This window comes from Eubalaena glacialis, chromosome 9, assembly GCF_028564815.1.
Source record: "Eubalaena glacialis isolate mEubGla1 chromosome 9, mEubGla1.1.hap2.+ XY, whole genome shotgun sequence".
NCBI classification, from domain to species: domain Eukaryota; kingdom Metazoa; phylum Chordata; class Mammalia; order Artiodactyla; family Balaenidae; genus Eubalaena; species Eubalaena glacialis.
In genome coordinates this window covers 99,786,831-99,808,323 of record NC_083724.1, presented here as the reverse complement: position 1 = coordinate 99,808,323, position 21,493 = coordinate 99,786,831, and the positions used below count along the sequence as shown (strand labels likewise).

At 57.3% G+C, this 21,493-nt stretch overlaps 1 protein-coding gene across 2 annotated transcripts in view; it reads left to right on the top strand.

Moving 5' to 3' along the window:
- PHF2 (PHD finger protein 2) overlaps positions 1 to 16,791 on the top strand; it is a 92,271-nt gene extending 75,480 nt beyond the window's left edge. The window contains exons 11-22 of one of the 2 annotated variants that reach the window (XM_061200625.1): positions 269 to 358; positions 924 to 1,283; positions 2,319 to 2,438; positions 2,899 to 3,017; positions 4,868 to 5,046; positions 5,193 to 5,263; positions 6,035 to 6,198; positions 10,482 to 10,735; positions 12,431 to 12,526; positions 13,060 to 13,169; positions 13,773 to 14,193; positions 14,868 to 16,791. In XM_061200625.1, the coding sequence (XP_061056608.1) occupies positions 269 to 358; positions 924 to 1,283; positions 2,319 to 2,438; positions 2,899 to 3,017; positions 4,868 to 5,046; positions 5,193 to 5,263; positions 6,035 to 6,198; positions 10,482 to 10,735; positions 12,431 to 12,526; positions 13,060 to 13,169; positions 13,773 to 14,193; positions 14,868 to 14,956 (2,073 nt within the window). In that variant the 3' untranslated portion in view covers positions 14,957 to 16,791. Of the gene's footprint in view, positions 1 to 268; positions 359 to 923; positions 1,284 to 2,318; positions 2,439 to 2,898; positions 3,018 to 4,867; positions 5,047 to 5,192; positions 5,264 to 6,034; positions 6,199 to 10,460; positions 10,736 to 12,430; positions 12,527 to 13,059; positions 13,170 to 13,772; positions 14,194 to 14,867 lie in introns of both variants that reach the window. The other variant, XM_061200624.1, reaches the window with a different exon arrangement.
- Positions 16,792 to 21,493: the final 4,702 nt, after the last annotated feature.

The window sequence follows — 21,493 nt, the reverse complement described above, 5'->3', positions numbered from 1 at the left end:
AGTGTCTGGCCAGAGTGGGCTAACTCCCTTAGGACCCCATGCAGCCAATCCACACCTTTGGCAGCGCCTGCCCCTGTGCCTGTCGGGATGGCAGTGGGGCCGGAGGTCCTGGGTGGGTAGATGGGGGACAGCCTGGAGGGACAGAGGGCATGAGTCAGGAACCACAGAAGCTGAGCCTGCTTGGGGCCCCTGTGGGTGGAGGGTGGGTGGGCATCAGTGCCCAGACTCGGCGGCTGACCCGCTGACCCTGTGCGTGGCTGTCCTGCAGGCTTTGGCGGAGCATGAGGATGAGCTACCAGAGCACTTCAAGCCATCGCAGCTCATCAAAGACCTTGCCAAAGAGATCCGGCTCAGTGAGGTAGGGCTGACCCTGGGGGCCCGCTGACCTTGGTTGAGGGAGGCCTCTGCCTATCTTCCCTGGGTATCCCTCCAGAGATGGCCATGTGTGAGGCAGCCCCTCCTGTAGCCCTCTGCGGCAGGGTCACCTGCATGATGGCTCTGGACTCCTAGCTCCCGGTGGTAGACTTGCAGTCTTCTGGTGGGAGCCCTGGGAATTAGTGTGGGGACTCCCTGCAGCTCCCTGTGGGGGTGGGGAAGGACTCTGCAGGGAGGACTTCAGCCCCTTGAGACCCTGCTTGTGTGAGCCTGTCTAGTCCCCACCAAGGAGGTAAAGGGGTCAAGTGGCTGGTGATGTAGATGGATGGCACCCTGCCTCACGGATGGTGTGGGACAGATGTGAATGTGTCACACAGATGGTGTAGATGGATGTGAGCCTGTCACACAGATGGTGTGGGATGAATGTGAGCATGTCACTGATGATGTAGACAGATGCTCCTTTTCTGCTCGAGTGTCCCCCATGGCCTGGGGCTGTGAGACCCTCCTGGCAGGGTGTGGTTGGTCACCTCTCCCTGTCCTTTTCCTAGAATGCCTCCAAGACCTCCCGACCTGAAGTAACTGCGGCCATCTCCTCGGACGAGGTCTGTTTTGGGGACCGAGAAAAGGAGGAGCCCCCATCCCCCATTGAGGCCAGCCCTCCTCGGTCCTTCCTGGAGAAAGTGTCCAAAAAAAAGACTCCCAAAACCGTGAAGATGCCCAAGCCGTCCAAAGTTCCCAAGCCCCCAAAGCCCCCCAAGCCTCCCAAATCACTGAAGCTCAAGGACGGGGGCAAGAAGAAAGGGAAGAAGTGCAGGGGCGCGGCTTCACCCACCATCCCCAACCTGGACCTGCTGGAGGCCCACACCAAGGAGGCACTGACCAAGATTGAGCCTCCTAAGAAGGGCAAGGTGGGTGGCCTCACCCTCCCCACCTATAGTCAGCAGGCCTGCAGACACCTCCGAGGACCAGGCCTGTAGGATGGTGCTGGGGCTGCCATGTTCTTGTGCTAGAGACCCAGGGCAGCTGGGCTCTGCCCCAACAAGCTTGGTGTAGTGGGCAGCTGGAGAGAGACCCTCACGATGAAGGCAGCAGAGTCTCTGCTGGGTCAGGGTGGCACCACTGAGGGTCATCTGGGGGGACAAGCCGGCTGAGTCTTCCCTGGGGCCCAGACATTGGCTGAGACCTGAAGGTGGGTGAGGCACCAGTGGAAGGCAGTGAGGAGGCAAGGGTGGAGCCGGTGATGGGGGCAGGTGTCCTTGGGGGCCTGAGCCCCTGTGGCAGTGAGAGAGGCAGGCCTGGCCCTGAGGACCCACCAGTGTGAGTAGAGGGTCTTAGGTGTGGGCTTTGGGGACCATGAGTCCCTGAGACCAGGCCACATTGAGTGATTTCCTGCTAGTGGGAGGTCATTGCTCACTTCCCAGGGGTTTGGTGGCCACCGGAGCTAGTGTTGCAGGGCTTAAGTGGGGCACATTGGTTTTCCCTTCCTCAAGGCAAAGAGGGTAGATGAATGTATGAATGAATGAATGGATGGAAGGAAGGAAGGAAGAGAGGGAGGAGTAAGAGTAGATGAATGAATGTGTGGGTAAATGGTTTGATGGATGGATGGTGAATGGATGAGTGGATGGATGAGTGGGTGGGTGGGTGGCTGGCTGGCTGGTGAATGGATGGGTGAGTGGATGGATGGTGGATGGATGGGTAGATAGATGGGTGGTGGGTGGATGGGTGGGTAGATAGGTAGATGGTGGGTAAATGGATGGGTGGGTGGATGGATGGATGGTTAGTTGGATGGGTGGTTGGGTAGATTGATTGATGGATTAGCTGATGCATGTAGGCCAGCAGGAGACAGGGACTCTGTGCTGTGTGGTTCTCACTTTGTACTGTAGCCTGATGGAGCACTGCTGCCCACCCATGTCCGCTACCAGATAATGGCTAGTATTTTCTAGGCCACAAAGAATGTCCTGAGTGTGCCCAACAAGGAGGTTGTCAGCACGCAGAACGACGTGGAGAGGTTGGAAATCCGAGAGCAGACTAAGAGCAAGTCGGAGGCCAAGTGGAAGTACAAGGTGAGATGTGTGTGTACAGGTATGCTGGTGAGTGAATCTACCCTCAGGGAGGGCTATGTTAGTGAAAGAAGGTGGTGTGTGGGGCAAGTGTGGGCTTGGTGGTGTGTGTGTGTGCCTGTAGGGTATGTCAGGTGTGTGTCTGCCTGTCCGCGGGTGGGCAGTGCCGTGAAGGTCTTTGAGGGTCTGGGTGTGCACGTGGCTTCCATGGAGCTACCTTCTGAGGGGTTGGCACGGGCACATCTCGGCCTAAGAGGATGGATGGCGTTGCCCGTTGTGGCCTGCCCTGGTTCAAGCTCACACTCCCTGGAGCTGGGCAGCATCCGAGGGCAGGTCCTGTGGGCCTGGGGCTGCAGTGGGTCCCCAGGTGACATGTCAGAGGGAGGAGGCTGCCCAGTCCAGCTGCCTCTGCCCACTGGGCGCCTGTATGGGGCTCAGGGATGGTCCTGGGTTTGCTTTTCAGAACAGCAAACCCGACTCCCTACTGAAGATGGAGGAAGAGCAGAAGTTGGAGAAGTCTCCTCTGTCAGGGAACAAGGACAACAAGTTCTCATTTTCCTTCTCCAACAAGAAACTGCTAGGGTACGTGAGTGCTTGTGCCAGGAGGGGTTGGTTGCACATGTGCCACATGCCACACACACACCCTGAGCACCGCCCCCCCACATCACACACACACATCCCCTGCTTGTGCACACATGACACACACACACACCCTCCTGGAGGTCTCCGCGGTGAGCCCCCCTTCTGAGCTGGCTGCTGTTGCTCGGCACACCCCTCATGAGGGCCTCCAGGCAGGCTCCTTTCCTGCCTACTAAGCCAAAAAGCTCGGGTAGGTGGGCAGGGGGCAGTGGTGTGTGCCAGCAAGGAGTAGGAGAGTGTGATTGGGCAGATATTAGCCGAGTGGCTGTCCTGGGCTGGCACAGAGGACATGGTGGGGGTCAGGATCTTGGCCTTGGAGTCTAGATGCCAGTGGGGAGGGGCTGGTATGAATCCAACACTCTCAAATCCATCTAAAATTATGGCTGTGATTGGGGCCATGGAAGAAGGATTTGTGGGGCCTGGGATGCTGTGGAGTCCTTGTGTGTCCAAGGGAGTTGGTGGGAGGGCTTCCTGGAGGAGATGGCACTGAGCTGAGAGACGGGGGCACCTAGCCTGGGAGGGTATGTGTGTGTGATCTGGTGTGTCCGGGTTCTGGACTGTATAAGGGGTCTCCATCTGCTGACCAGTGTGGTGGGCTGGCCAGGTGGGAGGTTGGTGGGCCAGACACCCTGTGCCCACCAAGAAGCCCTTTGTGGCTTCGGTCCCACACCCAGTTGTATGCTGAATCCAAAGTCCAGGGTGGGTGCCCAGCAATCAGGAAGCAGACATGTCCCAGTGGGAATGGGGCCACTTTTCTGCTGTAGGCCTGAGTTCTCTCATCTGCAAGATGGGGGGAGAAGGCCATTTTTAGGTGGTGGGGGAACAGAGCTGATCAGCATCTTGTGCTCTTGCAGAGCCTGGCACAAGTGGGCCCGTTATTCCCAAGAGCTCACGGCAATGTGCCAAGGCTGCTTGGTGAGCAGGTGGGTTGGGTCTGATCTGCAGGGGCCCGGTTGCCCTGACTTCATGGCCCTGAGCACGTCCTTGATTTATCTGAAGCTCAGCTGCTAGGTCCCGGGGAGCTTTTGCACAGCATTAACTCTATGACTGACTGACTGACTACGCTACAGAGTTTAGAAATGGAGGGGAGAAAGGGAGACATGATTCTATAACTATGTCACACCTGTGTGTATGTACATGGGTGTGTGTGTACATGTGTGTGTTGTGTTATGTAGCTCATGACTACACCCAGCAGGGCTCACTGCCAGCCATCCTCTGTGTTTCCATTGTTGGGAATCAGAGCTGTACCTGTTGGGAATTGCAGATGCCTGTGCCCCGCCTGCTGTCCCCACTGCTGAGTGTGCGCTTGTGCCCTCAGCCGACAGGGAGACAGCAGCTGGAGCGTTGGACTCTCCTCGTTTGCAGTAGCCCTGTCTTGCCCCAGGAGAGAGATGAGTTGTGTGATACTTTTTAGACTATTGTGTCTACACCTCAGCCCTGAAATTATTTTTCTAGATTAGCTATGTAGAAAACCCAGGCCAGTTGGCACTGGCTCCGTCTGACACTGGGCTTGTATCAGGCCCCAGAGCAGCCTGAAAGAAGGCGTGCTCATCCATTGGCTAGGGTGAGGGGGCAGTGAGGGGCACAACCTTAAATAGCCCGAGAAAGGGCCAGGCATATACCCTGTGGGTTGTGCGTTGTCTTCACTGGGGTCACGACATTGGAGAGGAGGCTGTGGGGTTGGGAAGTGTCCAGCCTGGCTGTTGGTCCTCCAAGGCCTGTGGGGGGTGGTGCTGGGGGCACTAGCCAGGCTGTGCGGACGTCCACTGACCGGCCCACTCCTGCCGCCCCAGCTCCAAGGCCCTCAAGCCACAGCCAGGCCCAGGGGTGTTTGGAGCCTTGCAGAACTTCAAGGAGGACAAGCCCCAGCCAGTGCGGGATGAGTATGAGTACGTGTCGGATGACGGGGAGCTCAAGATTGACGAATTTCCTATTAGGAGGAAGAAAAATGCTCCGAAGAGGGACTTGTCCTGTGAGTTGGGGGGACATGGGGAAGGGGCAGGCCCAGCCCCATAAAGGCCATCTCAGGCATGTGGAGTGGGCATCGGGTGTGGCTGGACCAGGGTCCCCCTCTGCTCCTCCGAAACTGCTGCTGACTCCCATATGCTCTGCTTTCAGTCTTACTGGACAAGAAGGAGCCGCTGCCCACGCCCGTTACGAAGCCAAAGCTGGACTCGGCGCTCTACAAGGTAAGCGAGTGCCTTCTGGGCGACTGAGCTTTCTGGGTGGAGTGCAGAGGGGGACGTTTTCCTGGGGAGGCTGGCTGGGCTCCAGATGAGGAGCTCTGAGCCCCGGGACCCTGCACAAAGGGACAAAAGCAGATGCAGGACTTGTGGAAGGTCTGCAGGTCTCTTATGAGTGGTGGGGCCTTGGGAGCCGCACTCCGTAGTCAGATCCACCATGAAGATAATGCATCTCCTTGATGCCGGAGGACTGGGGTACAGGGGGTAGCAGGCCAGGCCTGCTGGGGGTTGGGTCTTGCACTAAACATGTGGGGGTTAAGTTAGATGTCCTCCAAGGCCGTGCATGTCCAACCCAGGACGCGGTGGCCGTCTCCAAGGAAGCCAGGTTCCCTGTTGGGGTCATACCCTGCCTGCAGAGCCCAAGGTGTCCCTGCAGAGCCACTTGCCAGGGGCTGTTAACTGGTGTCCCTCAGGTACAGGCACACCGCCTGTTCCCAGTCCGACCACGCCGACTCCTCTTGTATCTGTGTTCAATATTGGGGTCTCATGTAAGGTCCTGTGAACCAAGGTTCACTTGGGGAAATGGTGCAGGTGGGGCTCCAAGATCCCAGCGCAAAGCTCTGGCCCCTGTGCCCCTGTGACCAGACGGTCAGCCAGCCCCATGGTGCTCGTTACAAGGACAGGCTCTTTAAAAACCTCTTTTTCTCACTGAAGGGAAACAGTAGTCCCTACCCCTACCCCCAAGTCCTTTTCCGACCAGCTACTCTGTCCCCACAGCAGAGTGATGACTCCTCTGATGAGGGTTCGCTGCACATAGACACGGACACTAAGCCCGCCCGCAATGCCAAAGTGAAGAAGGATGGCGGGGGTTCGGCTGCGGGCATCTTGGACCTGCTGCAGGCCAGCGAGGAGGTCGGCGCGCTCGAGTACAACCCCAACAGGTAGGCCCAGTGCCCACGGGGAACTTGGGGAAGTGGGTGCTTCCACAGAGGTGGGCCAAGCAGGGCTCCGTCAGCCCACGTCCCAGAGGCCAGGCGGCCAGAGCAGGACCCCTGCTTGGCAGAGGTGGTGCCAGGTGGCCAGAGAGGTGAGCGGGGGCTGGCTGTGCAGGTCCTGTGTGTTGCAGAGCTCATGAGCGAGGGCACAGAACTCTGAGGACAGATGCTTCTAGATGCTAGATGGGGAGGCAGCTGAGAAGTAGTTCCATGTTGGGGCCATGGAGGGAGGAGTCTGTGAAGTCACCATTACCTCTAGGTGCCTGTGGGGAAGCAGGGCCAGGCTGGGCACCTGGAGGGTGTCAGGGTTGTTCCAGGCCAAGACCCCCAGCTGTCTCTGTCTCATCACTTCCCGAATGCCATAAAAATAACATAAGAAAAATTCCACGGTGTGTGCCCAGTGTCAGGGTCAAGGGCATTTAATGGGCCTCTCTGGGACCCCAAGCTGGCTTCCCTGCAGAGACCTTATCTGCGGCAAGGGAAATGATGGCTTCAGAGCTCGGGGACGTGAGAGCCCACTCCCTGAGGAGGGGCTGGATCGGCCAGGGGTCCCAGATTCCCACACCAACTGAGGGGTGTGTGGGAACCAAGCCACGCTGTCCTTGAGACCTGTGTGCATCCAGATGTGCAGCCTCAGGAGCCCACTCACTGCTGGTGTATATGCTGTTCTTTCCTGGAGGCCCTGAGGTTCTGGGCGGTCGGGCAGGCTAGGACATGTGTCTCCTCAGCTCAGGCGGTCTTCCCTACCTAGGCCTGCCCAATTGCAATCCTTTGATTTGAGAGAAATGGATTAATCCTCTTTGGGTTTTGCATTGGTGGAAGGCCACGGGGCTTGTTTTTCTCATGGTGGTCCCAGTTAAATTCTCTTTTGATCCCAGTTAACTTTTGTTTTTATGCATCATGGCCATTTTTTTTTTCCACATGGAATTTCTACAAGTACCACAGACAGAAAACCAAGGGATCAGGGCCCGTGCCCCCTGTAGCCTCCCCATTCTGGGGACCTCAGCCACCATGGTGGGGGGTGGCTCCCCTCCTAGTCCTTGAGCCAGCAGGAGAGTCCTGCTGCACTGATGGGGAACTGAGGCTCAGAGAGCTTAGGTGACTTGCTCAAGGCCGCACCGCCAGGAAGTGGCAGAGGCAGGGCCAGAATCTCCATCTGCTGATAATGGAACCCAAGCGTGGGGGTCCTGGAATGTTAACCATGCTGGGCGGTGACATCCAGCCAGGAGTGACTTGGCTTGAGGAAGGCAGGGCTCATGTGACCTGCTTGGGGTTCGCTTGGTCCTCCAGATCTGCGTTCCACCCGTCCCCCTCTGCCTCTCAGTCTGTGCTTCCAGAATCGAGGTCCAGGGGCTACACGAGCCTGTGGAGGCAGCATGTCAGCCCCGTCTTAGACAGTGGGACTCCGGGAGGCGGATTAGGGCTTGATTGAAAAACGTTCTTGCTAAATCAAATGGTTGTATTTTCTTTCATAAATTACCATTATTTGTGCAGTGTTATGCTCACAGACAGCCGTAGGCGCCTTCTCTCATGGGAGTGGAGTGTATGGCTGGAGGCTTCTACAGAGCTGTGGGGTGCAGATTTCCTGTTCAGCATTAAGTGGTTTCTGTAGATGAGCAAACCTAAGCCCCTCACTGCAGAGATGCCCTGTGGCCTTTGCAGTGGTGAAGGGACCCTGACCTGAGGCCCTTAGCCAGGAGGAGAAGCCTGGCTGTGAACCCCCTTTTCCTGGAAGGTGCTGGTGCCCGGGCTGGCCCCTCACCTCTTTGGAGGTGCCTTTCTTCTGGGAAGGCTATGGCTAGCTGGCACCTCAGTGACCGGTTGACGCTCAGACCCTGGAGAAGTGCCCTACACACCCTGGGTCCCCCATGAGTTCCAGGCAGAGGCACCCCTGGGATGAGGGCAGGTGGGGCTGGTGCCAGAAATCTGCCTGGAGCTGGGACACAGGTGCTGCAGCTTGGGCTCCTGACTGAACCTGGACACAGCCTGCCGGGAGGAGGGCAGCCAGTTTGAGGATGCACTGTGAACTGCTCTGTAGGCACACACGTATGTGCTCACACACGCCTGCACACGTGCACGTGTGCCTGCTGGGACTGGGTCCCCTCGGCCGCCGCAGGCAGTTCCTTTCCCAAGTCTCCCATTTGGAGTGTAGGTCAGTGTTTGATGGTCCGTTTGCTCTGTTTTAAGTATTTGCTGTTTGGAAAAAGCCAGCTGAAGAAAATGGAGGAAAATATGTTAATTTCTTCTGGATGGTTTGCTTAGTGTTTACTGCCTGGGGGTGAGGGAAAGAGAGGATTTTGGTATGATAATTGGAGGATTAAGGTATTATTTTCCATGCGCACTAGTTAGACTTTGCTCCTTGATTCGCCGGCCCACGTGGACAGCCTGCAGCCCTGGGCTCCAAGGCCCCTCCCTCTTAGGTTGCAGCCGAGCTGGGCTGGGACCATGAGGTCCAGATGGCACAGGCAGGCGGCTGGCTTCCATGCTGGCTCCCGGAGGACCCTCATGGTGAGTGTCCCGGCCCCCACCCTCCCATCCCGGCAGGAAGCCTGCTGTTTGGCTGGGCCATGAGGCTGGGTGAGGGTGCCTGAGACCTTCAGGGTGAGCCTGGAAGGGCCTCATTCGTAGAGCACTGGAGAGCCTGGCAGAGGATGGGGGGCCAGCTATCAGCTCTTGCTGGCTCTAGTGCTGGGTCGGGGGCCTGTCCCTGCTCAGAAAGCATCAGCGATGATGGTACAACAATGATGCTACTGCTACCAAATGCCATGTGCTCTTGGCTGGGTCTGGGTAGCCCTTTGCCGTCATGGCATGGGACAGTGGGGGTCTGGAGGATGCTGGGGCAGGTGGAGAGTCTGGTGAAAGGCTCCCGACTCTCCATGGCGGTCTGACCATACTTGATTTTTCCCATTGTTTGTGGCTTTGGAACCGTAATCCATTTGCTTCCAGCAAAACCCCAAAACACTGCGGTCCAGTGTGTCTCGGGCAGGGCTTGGGGAAGTGGTATTCGTGGAGGGCTGCCCAGAGAGGCGCCTGCCCGTCGCCTCCTCCTGGCTTGGGGCAGGAGTCCTTGGCCTGGAGCCCAGCAATACCCCTCACAGGATGGCTTTTGTCCAAGCTTGCATCGGTGGGCCCCCAGGACCACAGGGGACCACCCTCTGTGTCTGTGCTTCCTGGGTCCAGGTCCATCTCCCTGCACCCTCCAGCCTCAATCTTGGGAACCTTATTTCTGAGCAGGGACTCCTTCTTGTTCTGATGTCTTACTAAACATGCTTCAAATACTTCTCGGAAGTGGAGGAGGGAGCAGGGACCATGCAGAACCACCAGGGGCCCATGTGGACTGGCACTTTTGGGTGCTGCTTCTGGGTCTGGCAGCCCTGCAGGTGGGTCCACCCCCTGGGGGCACATGGGGCAGGCAGAAGGTGGCCTGGATGTCAGACACACAGGGCGGGCCCGCTGCTGGGACTCCTGAGCCTCCTGGGTCTGTGACCAGGGAGGAGGGCTAAGCAGTGCCCCACTCCAGGTCCTGCTTCCTAGGGTCCCAGGGTGCAATGAGAGGTATGGCCAGGCTCCCCAGAGGCTGGGGTGGGCCATCCTGACCCAGGTGGACAAAAGCGCAGGGTGATGGGCAAGGATGAGGGTCTGGGTGCTGGTGCAGGTGCAGTCATGAAAAGATGGTGTGGGTCACCTGGGGAGATCGAGTGCCATGGGAGGGAGAGGGCTCTGCTGCCCCATCTCTGGTACCGGATGGGAGGATGCCCTTGAAGACATGGGGGAGGGAGCGCTTGGGGCTGGGGCTGAGTGCAGGAGTCCACGGTGGGTGGAGGTGTGCACAAAACCAGAGGGAGTGGAAGAGGGAGGGAGGGGGGTGGCCTGGGTCCTTGGGGGAAGTCTGCTTGTTGACTTTATGGTAGGAGAGATCAGGAGTAATGGCACCTTTGTCTACCACCTTCTATCCCTCTGCCCCTCTTCATCCCCTCCCTCCACATCCTCCTCCCTCTCTTCTCTCTTTGCGCCCCTCTCTGTCCCAAGGCCTCCAGCCCTCCTTTGGTGTTGGGGGGTGGGAACAGAGGGTAGGGGAAGGGGATAGCTGGCTTTTTCCATGGGGGAGTTATCAGCTACCACTATCCTCCACCCCACACCCTCTGCTGGCTGCTGAGTGGGAGGATGTGTGGGCCATGGGCTGAGTGCCTGTCTCTCTGTGCCTCCAGCCAGCCCCCCGCCTCCCCCAGCACACAGGAAGCCATTCAGGGAATGCTGTCCATGGCCAACCTGCAGGCCTCCGACTCCTGCCTGCAGACCACATGGGGTGCTGGCCAGGCCAAGGGCAGCTCGCTGGCGGCCCATGGCACCCGGAAGAATGGGGCTGGTGGTAAGAGCGCAGGCAAGCGGCTGCTGAAGAGGGCGGCCAAGAACAGTGTGGACCTGGATGATTACGAGGAGGAGCAGGACCACCTGGACGCCTGCTTCAAGGACTCGGACTACGGTGAGCGCGGCTGTGCGGGGAGGGGTGCTAAACCTGGGGGTTGGGAGCCCATAAGGGTTGGCCCTCTTATGGATATAATTCACAGACCTTAACAGTCACCCTTTAAAAGCGTGTAACTCAGTGGTGCTTAGTGTATTTAGAGGGATGTGCATGCCACCATCATCACACCCAATTTGAGAACGTTTCATCATCCAGAAAGGAAACCCTGCCCTGTACCTGTTAAGAGTCAGTACCTCTCCTCTGGCCCCTGGCAGCCACTGATTTATGCTGCCTCGTAGATATTCCTAATCAGCATGTGTCACGTGAACAGAACTGCACAGTGCTTGGTCTTTGGTGCCTGGCTTCTTTCATTAGCATACTCTTCAGGCTTCATCCACGATGTAGCATATGTCAGCTCTTTGTTCCTTTTGATGGCTGAATAATATTCCACCATGTGGACACACCATGTTTGTTTATCCCTTCATCCATCCACAGGCACTTGGATGGCTTCCACCTTTTGGCAGTTGTGAACAGTGCTGCTGTGAATGTTGGTGTGCAGGGAGTTTTGTATGGCCTGTGTCTATGGTGCTCCTGTGGTGTATACCTGGGTCACTGCCTGTTTCACCTTCTGAGAACCTGCCCGACTATTCTCCACGTGGCTATACCATTTCAGACACGTTGAGACCGTGTCCATCCTATGTCTGTGTAGACAGAGAAACCGAGGCCCAGAGTGGCTTTGTGGCCTGAGTCTGAGGTGGGCAGTGAGTTGGTGGCTGGGCCATAGCTGTGGCCTCTGCCCAGGGGCATGGCCCCTCGCCTCCCACTACAGCCCTTCCTTCCAGGCCTGGCGCTTTGGGTTCCAACGGGCTCTGAAGGAGCTGCTGTTGGCCGCCTGGGAGGGGACTTGGAGCAAGGACCTGCCTCCATGCCTCAGCCCATTGCCCATAGATGTTCCAGCCCCCGCGGGTACGGTGTGCTCCTCAGGGCCAGGGCCGTGCTGGCCCCCATGGTGCAGGGCCTGTTCTCAGTTCAGTCCTGATGGTCTGAGGGCAGTGTATTTGTCCTGGAGACCCTGTCCCTGGAGAGCCCTCCCATGGTGAGGCTGGACCTGCCCTATTTGGTGGACACTTTCAGGCCTCAGTGAGGGGCCTGCCATGGTCTGACAGATCAACAGCGGAGTGAACTCCATTTTCTGGGCACCCTTGGGGCACAGGGCAGGTCCTGGGGGTTCGGGTGTCACAAGCCTTGGAGGTTGAACCTGTAATGGGAGGAGGTACCCAGCGAGTCACCCAGGGCTGCTGTGTGGGTCTCCCTCCTCCAGAGACTTGCTGAGGTGAGCCTGGGGTCCTTCAGAGCCACCCAGCTCCGTGGACATCAGATGTTTTCTTCTCTGATAGCAGCAGAGGAGATGTTTTGAGAATTGGGCATTCAAGTGGGTGCGGTGGCCAGGCTGGGGTAGGAACAGCTGGTCAGGTGGCCATGGGGGCTGGATGGAGCCCCTTGTCTGGCCCTCTCTGGACCTCAAGGAGGCCTGGGCTTGACAGTTTCAGAGGCCACCTGTGCCTATGCGTGTGGCAGCCACACCAGGAGGGCTGGTGCTCTGCAGCCTGGGGACAGCCTGGGGGATGCCGGTCATAAGGTCTGCCAGTAGCCTGCAGCAGCCACCCTCCTGTGGCCACACCAGCAGCCCAGCCCTTCTCCCCATTGCCCCTCTAGTTTACCCCTCCCTGGAGTCGGATGAGGACAGTCCTGTTTTCAAGTCCCGGTCCAAGAAGAGGAAAGGCTCGGATGATGCTCCCTACAGCCCGACAGGTAGTGCTGGGGGCTGGAAGGGGAGCTCCATCCACACTGAATGTCAGCAGCCATGTTCCACACCCACTAGCTCGGTGCGGGGCTCAGACGGGCTGTCACTTGCCTGCAGGAGCCTGATTGGCGTTCCACTTCTTTCTCCCGGGACCTCAGCCCAGGTGCTTTTGCAAGCTCACCCAAAGGCATCCCAGCTCCTGCCAGTAGGGCAGTGCGGTGTCCCTGTCGTGAGGTGGCCCTCTGCCTAGTTTCTCCTCAATGAACAGCCCTGGGAGGGTCACGTTTGTACCTGGGCCCCCATCAGGGCAGCCAGCAGGGTGGGGTCTGGTTCACCTAGCACATGACTTCCCTTCTGACCTCTCCTGTCTTGCTGGTGTAGGGAAACCAGCCCCACACCAGGTTGGGGCCCATGCTGACACTCCCCGAATTGTGACTTGTCCCTGGGATTTGGGGACAGACTGGGGCAGGACCGGGGGATCCCAGGAGGGCACACAGGCAGTGGGTGGCTGCTCGAGGCAGGTTGACCTTCTCTCCCGCAGCGAGGGTCGGCCCGTCGGTGCCAAGGCAGGACAGGCCTGTGCGCGAGGGGACCAGAGTGGCCTCCATTGAGACCGGGCTGGCAGCTGCTGCAGCCAAACTGTCCCAGCAGGTGAGGAGGGGACCCCCTCCTGGGCTCAGGCTCCCCAGATGCCTCTGCTCCCCCCACCCTCATGTACGGAGACCACCCAGTCTGGGGCTGTCACAGCCTTGGGGACATTTGAGTATTGCTGACCCCGGTTCCTCCAGGCTCCCAAGTCCCTGCTAGTGGGAAGCAGAGAAGCTGGGAACTGGTGGCAGGAGTCTCATGGCAGCTCAGAGTGGGTTGGTGGGGAATGGAGGGGGTTAGGGTGACGGGGGAGGGGGCCCATACTACGTGCCCACCAATAGGTAAACTCAGATTGAGTCTGTCCACTACAGCTGAGTGCTGGTACCACATCCCGCACGTCCCCGTGTCCAGGATGGCCCACCTCACAGAGGGGGGCCTGGTGGTCTCTCCACAGGCCCCAGTACTGCTCTGCAGGGCTCGTGGTGGCTGGAGGTGGGGCTTGGGCGTGGTCCAGCCCTTTCTGCTCCTGCAGTGCTGGCTTGCTTAGCTCCATGGGAGAAGCCTTGTGCACAGCAGACCAGGCTGCTCCCAGGCTGCAGGCTGCTTCCCAGTATCCGAAACCTGGCCAGCCTTGTGGGGTGACACACCTGCATGTTTTGTTCAAAGGAGGAGCAGAAAAGCAAAAAGAAAAAGAACACCAAAAGGAAGCTGGCTCCCAACACCACCTCCCCTTCCGCCTCTGCCTCTGCCAGCACCACCTCAGCCGGCACCACCTCAGCCGGCACCACCTCGGCCTCTACCACCTCGGCCTCCACCACCTCGGCCTCCACCACCTCGGCCTCCACCACCCCGGCCTCCACCACCCCAGCCTCCACCAGCACGGCCAGCAGCCAGGCCTCACAGGAGGGTAGCTCACCTGAGCCCCCACCAGAGTCCCACAGCAGCAGCCTGGTTGACCACGAGTACACGGCAGCCGGCGCCTTTGCTGGGGCCCAAGCCGGCCGTGCCTCTCAGCCCATGGCCCCTGGGGTCTTCCTCACCACGAGGAGGCCCTCCTCGTCATCCCCCAACAACACCGCTGCCAAAGGTACCTTGCCCACCGACCCTGAGTCACCTAGACTTGCAGACTGTCCTTGTGGATGACCACAGGTCTCCTTTGTCCCTGCAGCCATGAGTGTGTATGGCCAGGCACTCAGTCAGTATGTGGAACAAATGGTCCCTTTCAAGACCAAGAGCTCTGGTTACTCACCAGGGGGGTTCTGGTTACTTTGGAGTTAGGTCTGGCCCTTCAGACTCCCAGGGCCTCGGCTTTGGGGCCTGGCTTGAAGTCAGAGTGTGGTTGGTGGTTTGCCGAGGATTCACTGGGAGGAGCCTAAGGTGACCCAGGCTCCTCTGTGTGAATTAGGGGTGGGACGGCTGGCCGGGTCTCGTGGCATCCCCACTGTCACCCCCGGACGCCCTGCACCATGGGCGTGAGGCCCAGCCGGCCATGGACATGGGGAGTGTGGCTCTAGGTGGCCCTAATGCCATCCCTGGCCTGTCCCTACCCTACTCACCACGGCCCAGCCCCTTGTCGACATAGCCTCTGAGTGGGGCGCTTTGCTGACAATTGGTGGTTTTGGAGGGATTCAGGACTCCCTGGACCTGGGAATTGCAGGCCCATTTTACAGACAGGGTGGGGGCTCAGGAGGGTTACACACCCCCATCCCACATGCTGCTCCTGTCACTCATCTGTCTTTTTTGTGTCTGTGCCTCCCCCAGGAAAGCGTACAAAAAAGGGCATGGCCACTGCCAAACAGAGGCTTGGGAAAATTTTGAAAATTCATCGGAATGGAAAACTGCTCCTTTAAAGTTTGGAAAGCCAGGATCCTTCTGCTCCGCTCAGGACCCTTGGAGCCCTGCTAAAACATCAGCCCCCAGGAGGGTGGCCTTGCTGCCTCACCCCAGGGAGGGCCTGGCCTCTTCCCGGCAACCATCCCCCTCACATGAGCATCTGTTGCTTCAGCGGGCGGAGCTCGCCAATACGGACAGACGTCCTTTCTCAAGTTGCTTAGAGTGACCAGTTCCCGAAACGTGGCCCTGCCAGTTTGAGGACCATTCCAGTTTCAGGACAGTCTCCAGGCATCCCCGAGCATGGGTGTGATTGCAGGGCCTTTGCAGCTCTGCTGGGAGCATGAGTCCTTCAAGGAAGGAGGAGTGAGCCAATGCTCACCAGGCCCAGAGTCTGAGCTGGCCACAGGCTGGTAGCCTCCAGAGGCTTTAAAAAAGGCAAAGAACACTAGAGAGGAAGAGGAGGAGAGATCGGGGTGTGTATGTGCCCCCCTTCTCTTCCCAAGTGATTCTCAGACAAGTCCAGAGACTGTTGGGCCCAGCCAGGAGAGGAGCCTCTGTGCTCCCCGGCTGGTGGGTGGTGGGCCGGATGGTGGGTGTTGCACCCTGAATGCCTGGGGCATTTCTCAGGGCTGGCTGGGGCCATCAGCAGGGTCAGTGTGTCAGTGTTGGGGGGAAGCCATCATGGGGTCCCCAGGGAAGGGTTCAGGCCCAGACACAGTGTGGGGCCCAGGGGGCCCAGGCTAAGCCACATGGGTGGGCCCCGTCCAGCCTGACCATCTATACTCCGAGAAGCACTTCCCAGCCAAGGCACCCCGCCATATGCCTGGTGGGGCAGATGGTGGCCGGGTGGCCCGAGGACTTGGGGGCCAGGCACTTCTGTCTTGTCACCTGTTAACGTTTGGTGTCGAGTGCATGGGTGGCTCCTGGACCACGTGTCTGCCCATCGACACGGAGGGGCTGGATTTGTTTCTCAGGCAATCCTGTATTTTAATTTTAGATGTATTTCCTGAAGCATATTTTTCATAGAATGTAGCGTGTAAATAGCTTTTTAAATAACTTCTTTTTTATAAGAGTAAAAGTATCTTTAGGAATTTCTTTCTATAGAGTCCTTCATTAACATTTATACGAGTTTTTTGCCGAGTATGATGAACAGTTGGGTTTCCGATGCTTTTCCTTTTCCTTCTTTCTTTGTATTATTATGGTTATTATTATTATTTTTTCTTTTAGGAACTAAGGTATTGCCTGAAAAACAAGTGATGTCTTTGCAGCCTTATATCTGTCTTTACAGAAGCAAACAGTACACAAAAGATCTATTTCAGACACATTTGAAGAGGAATCTTCAACTTGAATACCAGCTCTTTCTTTCCTTCTTGTTGATGAAGGGGGTGGGGGTACAGTTATTTTACTAGCACCTTGTGAAGTGTTTCTGTGTTTTGTGATGCTGTAATTTATTAATGTTTGTAGCTTTTTATATTTGTACATTTCTTATGAGCTTTGTTTATATGCCCATCCCTGGGTGTTCTGTCCATGAGGAGAGGCAGCTTTGCGTGGGCCTTGCCACCCTTGCTCATCCTGTTGGGGGATGCAGCCCCGGGACCCAGAGGCTGGGAGGGGCGAGCCTCATGGGGCCCTGACTATTCCGACCCGGCGTTTTGAAGGTTTCCTTTCCTGTCCTTGTTGAACATTTATATAATCTAACTTGGCCATCAAGCTGTTCTCTTTCTTCCTCTCTCTATCTCTCTTTTATTTTTTTAATTTTATTATTATTATTTTGGCAACATGTACATTTCTAACAAAGTTTATTGTGGCTATTAAAGTGTTTTATTTCCCAATTCATATTACTCTTGTATCGAGTCCATGAGGTCTAAGGTAACTTAGATCAAAGTTTTAAAAGAGTAAAAATATTTCAGGTTTTGTACAGAACCATGTCTGTGTCATTTCTGCCTTGTTCACTGTCATCCACTCTGGTAGTGAGGACGGTGGGGATCCTCGACGTTGGGGAGAGGAGTGGGCCAGTGAGTGGGCTGGGTGTGAGGGTAGGCAGTCAGGCCAGGCCCCCTACCCAGGCCCAGCCCTGGCTGCCAACTTTCCCCTTGGAAAGCCTTTGGATTGCCCACAGGGCATATGTACTGCCCTGCACCCCAAAGCTGCAGCACCCTGAGCCAGCCTGCAGGAGCAGGCAGACGAGACTCTTGGTCAGAGTGGGCAGCCTTTGAGACCCAGACAGTACCAGCCCCAGCCCCTAGCATCCTCTAGTACCTTCTTAGTGTTCACAGGTGTGCAGTTTAGTTGAGTACGGTGAGAGGCACCTGAGAACATGTGCAGGATTTCAGTCTAAAGCTGATGTTAGGGACTTCCCTGATGGTGCAGTGGTTAAGAATCCACCTGCCAATGCAGGGGACATAGGTTCAATCCCTGGTCCGGGAAGATCCCACGTGCTGTGGAGCAACTAAGCCCGTGCGCCACAACTACTGAGTCTGCGCTCTAGAGCCCGTGAGCCACAACTACTGAGCCCACATGCCACAGCTACTGAAGCCTGCGTGCCCTAGAGCCCATGTGCTGCAACTACTGAAGCCCGAACGCCTAGATCCCGTGCTCCGCAACAAGAGAAACCACCCAATGAGAAACCCACGAACCACAACGAAGAGTAGACCCCGCTCGCCACAGCTAGAGAAATCCCACATGCAGCAACGAAGACCCAATGCAGCCAAAAAAAAAGGAGCTGATGTTATTTCCAACAAATGAACAAAAGCAGACCCATCCCCGCCCCCCACACGCATACACAGATGCACAGTGCAGGGCACAGTGAGGATCAAGGATTAGGGAGAAAGAATGACCAACTGGCCAGAGGGGACTGCCACAGAGGAGACCCTAGGCCCACGCTGGGGCTGCCCCAGCTGCCAGGCATCTCAGACATTGCTGGGCCCTGGTATGCAGTGTTCAGCCAAGGCAGCTCCACAGCCTGAATTCGCTCCGCTGAACCCCGCAAGAGGGGCCTCTGCAAACCCCAAGGTTGGGCATTCACCCTCCTGGCAGCTGTCCTGTCCCTGCCCAGATCCAGCCAGATCTTGCCCTGTGGCTTCCCCAGGGGTCCCCACCCCCTCACCCCACAGCCGCTGGGGGACCGTGCCAAGCCCTGGGCTGTTCTGTACAGCCCACCCCCCCGAGGCCTGGCTCTGGCTGCCCAGCCTCTGAGCTGGAGTCCTTGAGGCTGAGCTATCTGGGTGCTCCTTGGGTCTTCCCACCCCAGCATCGCTGTAGGGACTGGGTCTTCAGAGGGCCATCTGGGACCTAGGGCCCTAGGCTTGGGAAGGACCTCCCAGAAGGTACCCAAAGCCTCTTCCCTGGCCCTAGGCCCTATCCTGGGCTGCAACCACACCATCCTGGTGCAGCATGGCCTGGTCGTGCCCTGGGCCATCACTGTGGCCCCAGCTGCCCTTGTGTGTGGGAATGTCTGTAGGTGGATCAGAGGCATGCATTTCTGGGTGTGCCTGCAGCAGGGGCAGCAAGGGGCCTGTGTCGCTCTGTGCTTGGTGCTGGCTGTGGCCCTTCCAGGATCTTCTCCCCATCTCCATGCAGGGCCAACAGCCCTGTGACTGCGAACTGGGAGGGGAGGGGCTGAGCAAGCTCCCTGCCCGGCCCCACGGACCCCTCATTTGACAGGTAGGTAAACTGAGGCCCACACTGAAGCCCTCCATGGATGAGACTTGAGTGCTCCAGGATTGTCCCTTGCTCACCATAATTTCTCAGCCTCCTGGTGACAGGTGTAAGTGGAACACCACCATCGTGTTGAGGCAGCTTCTGGATGCCAGCAGCAGGGTCCTGGAGAGCCACCTGACCAGCAACAAAGGTTGCAAGAGGAAACATGAAGGGTTTCATGTTAGGCCTCTGAGATGTTGGGAGCTGTTTTTTTACTGCAGGCTGCCTAGTTCTGTCTGACTGAGACTCACATGCGGCTGTGTCCTGTGTACTGAACATGGCATAAATAAACAAATTGCCCCTTAAGTCGGGCTTCCAAATTTCAGCTGAATTTTACAGTCATTTCCTGAGCACCTATTGTGTTCCAGGCTCAGTGTTGAGAACATTCCAGAGGCTTCATCGGGGCCGATTTTGCCAAGGAGGACTCCAAGCTCAGAGGGGGCACCTGTTCCCCTGCTCCTCTTGGGAAGCGTGGGCCTTGCCTGGGACCCACACTGCCACCTGCTCACTTGTACAGTAGGACAAGGTGTGATGAGACACACCCATGGTGTTGTGTTACACTCCAGGTGAATGAAGGGGGTCTGGAAGCTTCCCTGGAGCAGCCCATGAGATGAAAATATCTTCAGCAACACAAGCAAAGGCCCCAGGGCAAGTGACCAGACCTCAGGGTGGTCAGATGGTGGGAGGTAGGGCTGGAGCTGGCTCAGAGCAGGCGGAGGGTGTCCACACAGTGGGGAATGTGGCAGGCCCTGGGGAGCCCCTGCAGGTTAGCAAGCAGGTGCAGTGGACTCTCCGGGAAAGCAGCCTCTGCAGGGTAGGCTGAGGGCAAGGGGTTTACTCTCCCCCTGGCTCACATTCCCCTAGGATCCCCCTCCTCCTAGGGCTCCCTCTCCCCTCTAAGGCTGCCCCTCCCCCAAGTCTTCCCCTCTACCCCTTGTGCCCATCAGGCACATGTTGCCATCGTCTCTGTGCAGGTGGGGAGCTTAGCCCCGCCAGCAGCCTAGTCTGCTTTACATGGTCCTGCCTGGGTGCTCAGAGCCTTGTACGGACCCTGAGCCAGTCCCCAAACCTGCAGGAAAGAGTCCCACTTGGTGCCTTGGGGCAATACTGAGAGCGACCACCAGGGGGCATGGGAGGGCCACGAACGAACAGTCCTTCAATAGAACAGCAGTTCATTTAGCACGTGTTGTCCTATGGGCAAGACCCTGGGGCTAACAGCCAAAGGGACAGCAATGGGCAAAGAGAAATAAAGTTAACAGCATGCTGTGAGCGTTGGGAAGGAGATGATAATAATCAGATCAGCTTGGTCCTGAACTGTTTAAGGGCTGGGTGTGCCGGGTCCTGTTTAAGTATCTGGCCTATATTAGCGCATTCACGCCTCACAACTGCCCTCTGAGGAAGGTCCTACAACTGTCTCTATCCTACCAAGGAGGAAACTGAGGCACAGAGTCTCACAGTTAGTGGAGCTGGCAGGACAGTTACAGAGCCCTTGAGCTAATGAGAGACACCATCCCGCAGACGGCGGCCAGGAGGGCAGCTCCCCAAGGCCCAGGAGGAAGAGCTGTGCCAGAGCAGAGAGACAGGAGCTACCGTTCAAAGGCCCTGAAGTGGGGACAAGGTGAGGTGCCGTCTTTGAGGGTGGCTGGAGCGAGGGGCTGAGCACAGGGGATGGGGTGGAAGGTTGGGCAGGGCAGCAGGCTGGGCCATCCCCTTGCCTGACTCTCCCTTCCATCATTGGGGTCTCCCTCTTCCCCAGGCTGCACAGAGACCTTCAAACCCCTCTTTCCCCCAACCACACTTTCCCCTCTGGACCCAGCCCACCCTGCCTCTGTGCACAGCCCTGAACCAGGAACCCTCTTTGCAGATGAGGACACTGAGGCAGGTCTTGTGTTGGACACATGGCTGCCGGGGTCTCTGCCCTCCTTGTCCACGGTACTGAGTGCTGGATGGTGTGTGGGAGGAAGACTGAAGTGGGCTCACTGTCCAAGGGTTAAAGAAAAAGATGCTGGGCTTCCCTGGTGGCGCATTGGTTAAGAGCCCGCCTACCAATGCAGGGGACACAGGTTCAAGCCCTGGTCTGGGAAAATCCCACATGCTGAGGAGCAGCTAAGCCCGTGTGCCGCAGCTACTGAGCCTGCACTCTAGAACCCGTGAGCCACAATTGCTGAGCCCATGTGCCACAACTACTGAAGCCCACGTGCCTAGACCCCGTGCTCCACAACAAGAGAAGCCACCACAGTGAGAGGCCCGCGCACTGCAACGAAGAGTGACCTCTGCTTGCTGCAGCTAGAGAGGGCCCGCGCACAGCAACAGAGACCCAGTGCAACCAAATATAAATAATAAATAAATTAATTTTTAAAAAAAAGAAAAAGATGCTGCTGATGTAAAACTTCAGGCTGTGTTCCCAGCCCTGTGAAAGCAATTCTCCATAACACTAATGATAATGGTGCATAAGATTCATATCAAAGACATTAGAGGCTGGTGCTGAATTCCATAGGTTTCATGTAGTAATTGTGCTGCCAGTGTGGTCCCATTTCCTGAGTGCCTACAGTGTGCTGGGCAGGGTGCCATGAGCTTTCCCAAGGCTAATCACTTACCACTGCCCCTACACCTCAGGCTTGGGTCCTGGGACTGGGAGGCCTCTCTGAGAAGGTGACCTTTGAGCAGAGCCCAGAGACCATGGAGGAAGAGTGTTGCGACCGAGGGAACAGTAGAGCAAAGACGCTGGGGCAGGATCCAGCTTCATGAGGAACAGTGGGGGCAGTGTGGGTGGAGAAGTTGGCAGGGCCAGGGTTCCAGCAAGGCTTCGTCTGCCCCAGGCCTTGGTCCAGGCTGTGCCCCCTGACATGAGTGGC